At 41.5% G+C, this 11,938-nt stretch overlaps 1 protein-coding gene across 2 annotated transcripts; it reads left to right on the top strand.

Moving 5' to 3' along the window:
* The first annotated feature begins 1,039 nt into the window (after positions 1-1,039).
* On the top strand, positions 1,040-11,802 carry unc93b1 (unc-93 homolog B1, TLR signaling regulator). Of its 2 annotated transcripts, none has more exons than XM_048264340.1 (13): positions 1,040-1,217; positions 1,576-1,721; positions 2,200-2,341; positions 2,614-2,767; positions 3,147-3,308; positions 4,028-4,157; positions 5,355-5,448; positions 5,569-5,693; positions 6,231-6,413; positions 7,921-8,212; positions 8,563-8,681; positions 10,066-10,188; positions 10,967-11,802. In XM_048264340.1, exons 2-13 carry the CDS (start codon positions 1,602-1,604, stop codon positions 11,228-11,230), a joined length of 1,908 nt encoding a protein of 635 aa, XP_048120297.1. In that variant the 5' UTR covers positions 1,040-1,217; positions 1,576-1,601; the 3' UTR covers positions 11,231-11,802. The 2 variants fall into 2 exon arrangements, with proteins under 2 accessions (XP_048120297.1, XP_048120301.1); XM_048264344.1 differs by having other exon boundaries at positions 1,544-1,721.
* Positions 11,803-11,938: the final 136 nt, after the last annotated feature.

The following is an 11,938-nucleotide window of genomic DNA, read 5'->3' as shown; positions in this document are numbered from 1 at the left end:
CTCTGTACAAATGTGTGAAGTTGTGATTGTACAGTAACCATAGACCCCTTCAATATTTGTAATCATCCAGAGCCTAGGTTGGGTGCCCACACAGCATGGGGTAAGAGAAATGGCGCAGCTAATAGACCGACATGTTGAGCTGTCAGGGTATGCACTCTCATTGTGACCTAAGGGCCGCAAACTGTTAACCTGACACTCGCCAGATGAATTTCGAGCTAGGCGGAACGAAATTCATCTGGCGAGAGTCAGGTTAGCAAACTGTACCTTAATAAATTAGTCTTAGCCAATTGTCTGCCTGATACTGAGCTGATAACAGAATGGGTAGACGATGTTAACAAGTGGCCAGAAATTCATTAGCCTGACGTATGCTATCTGGTTGACAAGCCCAGCGTGTATACATGTAAAAAGGTAGTACAAGTAAGCATTTTTCGTGACGTTTCAGTCAATTCACACACACAATTCAATGGGATGAAAGCTTTCTGACCCTGACATCCACACACCTTTTCTGTGACGTGGACCTGAAGGGGGTTTATACACTTTGTTGTTTGATGTTTGTAGTTAGTTGCTGAATGGGGCTATATTAATAAGCAGAACATTCTGCAAGGTTGGCATATGGTGCTGAAGACGAATGACGTCAATGGTTGTCAAGTCAAGTCACTTTATTTATATAGCACATTTAAAACAAGGTTGACCCAAAGTGCTTCACAGGTAAGGCTATCTTACAAAAAACCAAAGGAGGGAGATTGACAAATAAAATGAAATTAAAAAGGGGGGATGTAAGATGACAGTAAGACACAAGCCAGGGAAAAAGGGTTACAATGCTCATAAAACTAGAATAAATAAATACACAAATACACAAAGGCTATTAAAAAGTCCAAAATAAGATAATACTAAAATCAAGAAGAAATAAATAAGTATAAAGTGTTGAATAAAGTAAATAAAGTGTTACATAATCTACTACATGAACTCAAGTCATGTAGTAGATTATGTAAATATTGCGTGGTTCACTGCACCAAGAAAAAAAAGCGTTCTGCCTCTTTAAGTGGGGCGGAAAGGTCGATATAGGGAACTGAAGAAAGTGAAGTTTCGTTTCCCTTCACATGGGGCTTATTTTGGATAGCTTCTGCCAACGGTGCGTCAAAGGCATGTTCAGCCATTGTCATTTCAAGTAGTTGGGAGGTTACATCGGATGGGCTACATCGTGAGTAGGCTACAAGGTGAGTTGCCTACACAGATATAAGGGACCCAGGGGGTCCAATGTTTCGGGGTGTAGCCTATTAAATAAACAGATGTACACAATTTATGTCGCTAGTGTTACATTTTAAGCCTATTTTATGAATGACGTTAAAGTTACTTTAAAACAAATTGCACGATCATCGTTTATATTTCAGCGTTATACAGCGTTGGGTTGGATATTTTAATCTAAAATGATCAATGTAAAACGCCGGTCCGAGTGCACCCATGAAACCGAACCAGAGAATGTCTAATAAGACGGGCTCTTACCGAACTCAAATCAACCAAACTCCATAATTTCACTTCCCAGTTTCACTCCCTGTTTTCATTGGGTCTGTGCAGTACACACTTGCATAAACGGCCATTAGATGGCAGACGCAGCTGCAGAACATAACGTATACCGCGAGGCTGAGGTTCCTGGAGCACCTGCCAATGGAAATGGGGAAGGTCCCGCAGCACCTGAAGCAGCAGGCAACATCCAAGAACAGGTAAATTGCCAGTAGGCTATAACCAACTTTTCCTTGTGTTGCCTCGTTGTGCCATTTGTAATCAAATGTTTTGAGGAATTAATTGGATTCAATGAGAATGCTTCTCCACGTCACGTGGCTGTAGTTTACCTCTTTTAGTTTTGTAAATATACTGCTCAAAAATTAAGACTGTAAACACTTACAGTTTTCCACAATTGTTAAAACACAATTTTTTAAACCTTCCACCCTTTTCTCCATTCTCAAACTACATTCACAGAATGTCTGACAGTTGTTGCAAAATAAAACACTTGCCTCAAAAGTTTTACTTGTGCTCAGAACCAAACCTTGTCAGAGTACCAGAGATTCAGTGTATGATTGAAGTGTTCCCTTGTGTATTGAGCAGTATACCTTGATGAGGTGATTGAGAGTTTTCCCGTTCTCTGATTGGGTGGGTAGGAAATAAATTATGACAATTGTTTTAACTGTCTGCCAACCACAGGTGGAAGAATTCCTGGGCCCTCACCCAGACTATGATGAAGAGGAGGAGGAGAGGAAGTACTACAGACGGAAGCGGCTGGGTGTGGTGAAGAATGTGGTGGGAGCCAGTGTAGCTGGCATGATTGTCTACAGTGTTTATTTGGGTGTGCATATGCATAATTCCTTTTAAATTAGTTCCATCCACGTCAGATGTTTATATAGTTGAACGCCTAGTAGCCTAATGGCATGATCTAGTATGAGAAATATTAAAATGCTGTGTGATGTGATGATGATTACTCCCAAGAAGTACCTCAGATTTTAGACATGATTTAACATTTGAAATATTGACTTTGTAATGGTGTTATGACAGTGATTTTTGTACTTACAACAACATTTCTCTGATGAGTATTTCGAATAATGTTCTGGTGCTGTGTAGGCCTGCTGCAGATGCAGTTGATTCTGCATTATGACGAGACCTACAGAGAGGTGAAGTATGGCACTCTGGGCCTGGAGGACATTGATAACAAGATGCTGATGGGTATTAATGTCACACCCATCATTGGCCTGCTATACACCCCCGTGCTCATCAGGTATCTCTCCTCCATCTTCTGTCTCATCTGTACAACCTCCTCTTGCCCCTCATAGCCCTGTTTATGTCATTGCTGGTAGTACAGGTGTGATTCTGCTGGGGTCTAAAAGCTGGGGGATTTCAAGATGAAACTGTGTAGCTTTACATTATGACAACAAAGCTTCCAAGGAGAATGTCCATGTATCAGTGCTCTTGAGTTGGCATTATTAGAATCAAATGTTATTAGATCGTTATTAGTGTTATTATAAATTACTTCCTCCGCACACAAATGTATAGACTGTATAAATAGGATCCTCTCACTTCCCACCTGCCATCACATCCATGCCCATATGGTCTATCCATGCAAACCATGGTTCTTTCACTTTATTTTCTTTTTCCAGATTTCTGGGCACCAAGTGGATGATGTTTTTGGCGTCTGGTATTTATGCTCTATTCGTTTCAACCAATTATTGGGAGCGATACTATACCCTGGTGCCGGCGGCAGTGGCTATTGGCGCTGCTATTGTCCCCCTCTGGGCTTCTCTGGGAAACTACATTACCAGGTAAGCTGGAAACGGCTTTAAAATTGTTTAATATATCTGTAATTTAAAACAAATAAAATAGAAGCTAGACATAGATTTTGTCTCATCAGAAACCTTCATATTTTTGACTCGCATATTTCTCTCAGTCATTCCACATCCTTTTGTTAATGAGCCCCATGGGATCTCTCCCCTGGTCCAGGCATCATTGTTCTCTCACTTCCTACCTTACTTCCTTCCTTCAAGTACAGATCAATATTTGTGAGGGTGTATGTGTTTGTGGAATTAGGCATGCATATATTAGTTATATATCAATGTGTTTATTAGTGTGGTAGTGTAGTGGTTAAGGAGCTGGGCTAGCGTGCAGTAGCCTGAAAGTTGTCGGTTCAATTCCCGGCTTCCACCGTTGTGCCCTTGAGCAAGGCACTTAACCCCATGTTGCTCCGGGGACAATGTGATCCCTTTGTAATATAGCTGACATATTTAAGTCACTTTGGTCAACAAGTGTCTGCTAAATGTAATGTAATGTAGTGTCCAGTTTTGCTTTAGCCAACCCAACTCTCTCCATCTCCTTTTCCTCTGTCTGTCTTTGTCTCTGGGATCCATCTCACAATCTTTTCTGGGTTTCTCCCTTTCTTTCTTTCTTTCTTTCTTTCTTTCTTTCTTTCTTTCTTTCTTTCTTTCTTTCTTTCTCTCTCTCTCCCCCCCTCCCTGTCTACGTCTCTGTTTGTTGATGTTCATAGGATGGCTCAGCAGTACTATGAGTACAAAAATTATAAGGAAGACCATGTTCAGGAGCAGAAGAAACCACCCAAAGGGGCCTTTCTCCGCTACATTGTCATCTTCCAGTCTGTGTTCTACATCATCTTTCATGTGAGCTCTCATTTTGCTGTGGCTGTGGCCTCAGACATACGAGGGAGGCCGCAGTCACATTTTAAGACATTTTAAGTGAAGCTAAGTTCCTCAATTTGTTGAAATCATGCTTACTTCCCTGTTGAGGTCTTCACTTAAGTATATCATGGGAGTGCCTGTTTCATGTGTACTGAGGCAGCCAGTGATAATGTTATTTTTTTATTTATTGGTACAGGCGAGGGGCTCAAATTTTTAGGGAAACAATAATGTAGGCCCCATTGTTCCTGGAATTATGCTCAAGTACACTATATTCTTAAATAGTGACATGACGACCCGGCACATTGTACAAGTAAACTTTTTATCTCATAATTATTTTGCATTAACTCATTTTTTTGTGATAGACTTTCTTATCTGGATGATTGCCAGGGGCAGCACCCCAGTACCCTTTATTTCCAACCACCACTTCTATAGACAAGTTGCAATGTGCTGTGGTCCGTTTCCATAAATGTGTAGTCTGTTTCATGGATGTGTAGTCCGTGTCCATGAATGTGTAGTCTGTTTACATAGATGCTGCTCTGTTGCATTGATAAGTCTTTCTGTTGATCTCATAGCCGATTCACAGTACATCAGATGCTCCATCTCCAATCAGTTGATGGAGATGTTGAAATTGGAAAAAAAAGCAGTTCTATGTTTAGAGTAACTGTCATGCTTCATAACAATGTAGGTATTCCCCTTTTTGTCAGTTATGAACGTACTGGGTACTCATTTGGTGCTTAGGAGTACCCGATTCGTCTTAAACGGACAAAAAGGGTCATGCTTCCACCCACGACAACACCGTTAGTGTAATACCAGGTGTGCATCTGGGTGCACATCAACAATGTTACAGACTCTATTTTTGCTATGGTAATTCAGTGTAGCATTAACATGAATTTGAAGCTGTTATTTTAAGATAAAATATTTATCCTGTGTTGCTTTAATATCTGTGGATAGCATAGGATGGTTCAAACATATGTGGCTTACATGATGCAGTTCAGAGTTTTTACTGTATAGCGTGTAGCTTACATATATTATATATAGCCCGTTATGTCTAGTACATAAATGCAAATGTTAATGGTAATGCACAAAGCAACTTAATCACCTAAATGGGCAGTACATCACAGTTTTATATTTTATCTTATGGTTTATTTTTGTTATTGTGTTTTTTTTTTTCTTGTCCAGCTCTCCTTTGTTTTTGCGGAGTTTCCCATGGCCTTCTTCCTCAATACGTATCTGAACGAGCCCTCACACATTCTTTACGGCGTGAAGACCTGTGGTACTTGGATTACTCTATTCTTATTTCCTCTCTCATGTCTACTCCCTCCTCATTTCACGTTTTCACATGAGATGTCCTTGATGAGAGGAGGTTAATGTTTAATGCTGAAATATCTCTCAGGTGCAAACAGCCATGGCATCATCACAGGACTGAACAAGACGGTGTTGCAAAGTCTGCCTCGATCTTTGATGCTCATCGAGGTGGAGAGTGTCTTAATGGGAGCAGCCTTTATGGCCATGATCATCGTAAGGATGTGTCTCTTTCTCTCTCTTTCTTTCTTCCTCTCTCTCTCTCTCTCTCTCTCTTTCTCTTTCTTCCTCTCTCTCTCTCTCTCTCTGTCTCTCTCTCTTTCTTTCTCTCTCTCCCTCTCCCTCTCCCTATCTATCTCTGTCTCTCCCTCACACACACACACACACACACACACACTTATTCTTCCCTCTCTCACTTTCTCATGCCATACAGGACAGCAAATGACTGAGCCACATCATATGCATTCTATGTACACGCATAATTCCCACATCATATGCATTCTATGTACACGCATAATTCCCACATCATGCATTATATGTACACGCATAATTCCCACATCATATGCATTCTATGTACACACATAATTTGTAATTGATTTTATATGATATATGACATATAATATACATACATACGTTAGTATACATACGTATGTACTTATGTGCATTTCCTACATGTTTTCTTTTGGGTAGATTTGGGATGCATTCCGTTTCAGGGTTGCTTTATTTGAAAGGTTTGTTTGTTATCTGTCTCAGTTTCTGGTGCTGTGTGGAGCTGCTTACCGCCCCACAGAGGAGATTGACCTCCGCAGCATTGGCTGGGGCAACATCTTCCAGTTGCCCTTCAAGCACCTCCGGGACTACCGCCTGCGCCTCCTCATCCCCTTCTTTATTTACTCCGGGTTCGAGGTGCTCTTCGCCGTTAATGGGATCATACTGGTGAGGATTTTTACAGAGACACAAAATGGCTCCCAGCACACACACACACACACACTCTGTGTTCACACTACGAAAGCACATTAGGTTTTGTTCGATGGTCTGTAAACGTGTTAATGCAACGACATGGTGCAAAGGAAGATCTAACAGCTCACTGAGAAGGTAAAAATAGGAACAGTTATCACCCACAAGCAACCATAACATCATGTTAAAACATGTTCCTCCTGTCTGCAGTTTCCAAAGCTGCCTTATATGTAATGAGTCAGATATACATGTTCACATATATTCATTAAGGTATCACCTCTGTTCACTTTACTGAAAGTGACAAAACATATTTTATTTTGAGGTGGTTGTGTGTATTTGTTATCTGATCTATCAGTTAATTGCCAAATAGTTTTCTATGTTTGGAAACCAGGCAGGTAATAATTGAATCTGAAATAATATGGAGCCTCAGAGAAGAGAAAATTAAATATACTGTAAGTGAGATTGCCATATGCCTAATGACATATGGCCCATCTCTGTGGAGTATACTGTGTGATTACCACAGTTTCTTGTTTGTACCTTCATGTGTTGACAGAAAGCTGTTTTTAACCACTGACTCTATAGAAACCTGTGAACGTGTCTCGGCTTATCACCTTTTTAATATCCTGTCGTTCCTTGCCTCATTTAACACACACACATCCACATCTCCATGTGTTGCTGCACCACACTGTTCATCCCTCTTCCCTCCCTCGTTCCTGATTTAAAAAATATATAAAATACATAAAACTTATCAAATATAATTAGTTATAGAAATAAAAAATAGCCCAAATGAAACATTACAAGACGCAGCATCATCATCATCATCATATTTCAGCTCATGTTTGTCTTATGTTGACACCTTGTCATATGAAGGGAAGGTGAACACATATGAAGGGTATTTTATGTTCATATATAGAGAGGTTCAGAAGTACTGAACCCATGCTAAAGTTGACTAAATAGAGGAATATAAAATCATCTTTTGGACATTGATCTTAATGCCTTAAGTAAAAAAATGAGGAAATATCCAACCTTTAAGGACACCAGTTTTCTTTGTTTATGAATAATGTATCATAAATAAATAGTGTTCTTCCTTAAAATACAGGGGTCATAAGTATTCACACCCCTAAATTCCCATAGAGGCAGGGAGATTTTTATTTTTAAAGGCAAATTATTTAATGGATCCAGGATACTATGCATAAGTTCCCTTGGCCTTTGGAATTAAAATAGCCCCACATCATCCCATACCCTTCACCATACCTAGAGATTGCCATGGTGTTATTTCAGTTAGCCTATTAGCTAGTTTGATTTGCATTGAGCTCAAATATATACATATATATCATGTAAGCTGATTGAAGTTCTGGGATTGATGCTCTGTCTCTCGCATGCTGCATGTCTGTGTGTGTGTGTCTGTGTGCCTGTGTGTGTGTCTGTGTCTGTGTGTCTGTCTGTCTGTGTGCCTGTGTGTGTGTGTGGCGGGTCCGGGCCCCAGTCATACGGCGTGTGCTCTGTGGGCCTGAAGAAGCTATGGCTGCTGGTGTTGGTGTACGGCCTGTCGTCGTCCGGCTGCTCAGCGCTGTCCCTCTGCCTGCTCCGGCTGCCGCGCCACGTCACACTCCTGGGCGGCGCCTTCCTGCAACTGGGCGTGATTGTGGGCCTCATGTGCTGGTCACCCTTGCCGCTGAAAGGCACCAAGCCCGACCCGTCTGACCCTCTGCCCGTGCTCCTGGTGCTGACTGTCTTGTGGGGCCTAGGCACAGCGCTCAACAAGACCGGCCTCAGCTGTGAGTAAGACTGAAAGCTAAAAGCACAACCAAACACCTCTGGACCTCTACAAGGACACACAGCGCTTACCTGTAGACATTTGGAGTTTTGTTGCTCAATTTGTAGTGTACTTCCAAAGAGACGGACATAGTATTTTGTTCTGTCTCCTATTATGAGAGTCTGAAATTGTGCACTTGTTACATTGACTCCATCTGATTTGAAGTGGATTGAAATGGCTGGTCTGAATTTTTTGCTTTTTTGTTCAGAACTTTTTTCCCTTATTGGTACTCTTTCAAAGGATGTTGTTTCTTCAGTGTATTGATTTAGTCATTCCATCCTATTCTCCCTGTTCTTACTGTTATGAATTCAGCCTTGCTGGGGATGCTGTATGAAGACAAGGAGAGGCTGGATTTTGTCTTCACCATCTACCACTGGTTTCAAGCTATAGCCATCTTCATTGTCTACCTGTGGTCAAACCTGCCAATGCGAGTAAGAGGCTATTTATACGTGTCCTTGTGTTAAGCTACAGTATTGCATAATTTCTGTCTTTGCCCCACTCTCTCTCTCTTTCTCTCTCTCTCTCTCTCTCTCTCTTTCTCTCTTTTCTCTCTCTTTCTCTCTCTCTCTTTCTCTCTCTCTCTCTCTCTCTTTCTCTTTTCTCTCTCTCTCTCAATTCAATTCAATTCAATTGAGCTTTTTTGGCATGACAAAAAATACACCTTTGTTTATTAACATCTATCTTGCTGCGACTCTTGCACTCTTTTGTTCCTCTCCTAATAATATTGTTAGACTTGGATCCTTAAAGTTTTGAAGGTCTGGATGCATTTCTCTGAATTTAGGAAATAATTGATCTCTTATCTCTTTCCATTGGCAGCATTCAGCCAAAAAGTGAAGCTCTGTTTCTATAGCACCTTGATTGCAGCTGATGCACAGCCTGTCTTCTCTGGGCAGCCAGGTTTGCCTGTGTCTGCCCTTCTCGATAGCTAGACTGTGATTGCTTAGTCTGTACCTGGTCAAGGTTTTTCTCTGTCTGGTATCAGTGACTGTGAATAGGTAGTCTGCCACAGTGTACTATCTGTTTGAGGATAAATAACATTGAAGCTTATTTTGTCTTTTTGTTGTTTCAGTCCAATATGAAAATTAATTTAGTTTTTTCTGCATTTATAATTTGGTTAGGCCGAATTGTTTGAGAAAGGGTGGCAAGGTCCTGAGGCTGACTATTAGTTGTGTACTATTAATATTGTGTACTATTAGTATGTGTGAGTCAGGACTAGCTGGATGAGGGGGCTTGTTTTTACACTCATCTCTTGGCTTTTGAGGGCTTTATAACAATAAGAGTTGGGGTTGCTTGTTTTGATATGTTTGAAGTATTTGATAGCTCTTTTTTTCTATTTTAATTAATAAAGGATATTGGCCTAATTCAGCCCTGCATGCATTGTTAGGTGTGTTCCTATGTTCCTGTGTTCCTAGGATACAGAATTCTGCATGCAGGGTTTCATTTGGGTGTTTGTCCCATTTTTCAAAGCCATAGTACATAAGAGGACCCCACACTGTCGTATAATGCAATTGGTTCGACAACTGTTTGGAATATTTTGTGTCAGATCCGAATAGGTATGTCAAATTGAATAGATTTTTTGATGGCATAGAAAGCCATTCTTGCTTTCTCTTTCTTTTTCTTTGTGCAGGACATTTAGGTTCTGCTGTAGACCCTCCTCTGTTGGAGACAGCAGGACCAAGTCGTCCGCAAAGAGAAGAAATTTGATTTCGGAGTCATTTGCCTCCTGTTTGGCTTACACCTGCCACTCTCTCTCTCTCTCTCTTTCTCTCTCTCTCTCATTTCTCTTTTCTCTCTCCTCACCCCTGCCCTCTGCAGGCAAAGTTGGCCATCCTCCTCATCACTCTGCTCCTGGCGATGTTCTGCTACTGGCGAATGGAGCGCCAGCTGGCCAAGAGGGTTCCCTACCGGCTGCCCCGCATCCCCAGGCCGCGGCACAAGGTCAGTGAGCTCTGCCCTGCACCGTTACCCCGGGGGGCATTAGGCTTCATTACTGTACCATGTAGAACCCGTGGTACATAGGTCATGTGGTCTGATGGTAATTGTAAAGATCCAACAAATAATTATAGCCAAACCATTTACTGTTTAGTTAGAGTTAGTGTGTTTTATTGTCTGCTGAAGCTCTTTCCTGCTTTAATAGTAATATTAATTGAAATAAATGGCTAAAATGATGTCATGGTTTGATTCAATTTTGTTTGCATGCTCAGTTTTACCTCGTATATAAAATGTTCTTTGTTTGGGTCAGACTGGTCATCACAAACACATGTGTAACACTCTAGAAACATCTTCCATTCATTTTACCCCGAGGGCAACAAAAGGTAATGGCCTCTAGGTAATACTGGGCTCTTCTCTTTGAACACGAGTCAAGCGGAATGACTGCTTACTTTATCCTCGGGGGTTACAGAGGTCATGACAGACTGGCAGTTATAGACCACCACAACGTCATCAACTAAGAGCTACGCAGGGTATCAGCAGAGAGTATAAATGGATTATTTGTAGGTGTACTCCCATATATTTGCACATCTTTACATATTTATTAGCATGTATTCACTGCATTTTCACCCTGGGAATTACTGTGAGAGGGATAGAAAAGGAAATTAATGTGTAAAGAGTCTGTTTTGCCTTTTGCTCAAGGAGTAAGCTTCAGTACCTGATAAGCCACAAACTTTGTATATAAATATAAAATTCATGTGACTGATGACCTCCCCTCCTCCCCTAGGTGAAGGGCTACCGTTACCTGGAGGAGGAGAACTCGGACGAGTCGGACTCGGAGCAGAGCGCAGACGGGGAGCATTCGCAGGACGATGAGGATGGCCGCGGCACCGAGGAAGAGGAGGTAGCCGAGGTCGGCGGCGGAGGCGGCGAAGGGGAAGCCGCATCACTGGGCTCCCAGCGCTCGCCTGGGCCGCACGGCCGTCGCCGACACCGCCGCCGCCGAGACGACGCCTACGAACAGGCAGGGGACAGGGACGAGTACGCCTAGTGCATGTGAGCGAAGAGAAGGAGGAAAGTCAGCGGGTGAAAGGGTGGGAGGGAGGAGGTGACTGAAGGAGCACACACACACAGTAGGAAATCATCAGTGAGGAAAACGGCGGCTTTGGCCAAGGTCATCACATGTTTGTCCAATGTCATCACATGTTTCTATCATCACTATAAATGGATGGGGGTTGACTTTGTCTTTAAAAGTAGAAAGGCATTTGAGAGCAAAGGAGAAGTGAAGAAAGTGTTTCTTTGGAGCAGGAAGAGTAAAAGAAGAAGTCACATTCAACACAGGTGCTCTCAGATGGCTGTTTCTATAGCAATATTGGAACCTCGTGTCAATCTCTGAACGCTGGTCAAATATTCCTGTTGCGTGTTCCGCTTTCACTGACTTTCTTAAACGTGTACAAAATATGTGCACTTTTAGAATGCTTTTATAAACGGTTCATTTTGTTATATTCATGATATGCTTTAGAGTATATTTGTGTGTGTTTTCAAATTGTGCTTCTTTAAAAATATGTATATTTTTTATATAATTATTTCAACGGACATGTTTTTTTTCTGAATAAACCACATTCTTGAATAAAATCAACAAACGTCATTTAACAGTGTTTTCATTAATTTTCAATCCATGCACTCCAAGTCCTCTTACGTAACACCAGTGTAAAGGTTAAATACACTCATTTCCGAGTTCATTCTCAAGTGCGTATAT

This window comes from Alosa alosa, chromosome 1 (assembly GCF_017589495.1).
Source record: "Alosa alosa isolate M-15738 ecotype Scorff River chromosome 1, AALO_Geno_1.1, whole genome shotgun sequence".
Lineage (NCBI taxonomy): Eukaryota > Metazoa > Chordata > Actinopteri > Clupeiformes > Clupeidae > Alosa > Alosa alosa.
The sequence above is the reverse complement of the archived record's forward strand: the minus strand, read 5'-3'. Positions and strand labels throughout refer to the sequence as shown.

Excerpts from the sequence above, each read along its gene's own strand:
- unc93b1 (XM_048264340.1), top strand. The coding sequence starts at position 1,602 with ATGGCAGACGCAGCTGCAGAACATAACGTATACCGCGAGGCTGAGGTT. Across the intron at positions 3,309-4,027 it reads CTGGGAAACTACATTACCAG|GATGGCTCAGCAGTACTATG; the intron begins GTAAGCTGGAAA and ends TGATGTTCATAG. Across the intron at positions 5,449-5,568 it reads TTACGGCGTGAAGACCTGTG|GTGCAAACAGCCATGGCATC; the intron begins GTACTTGGATTA and ends AATATCTCTCAG.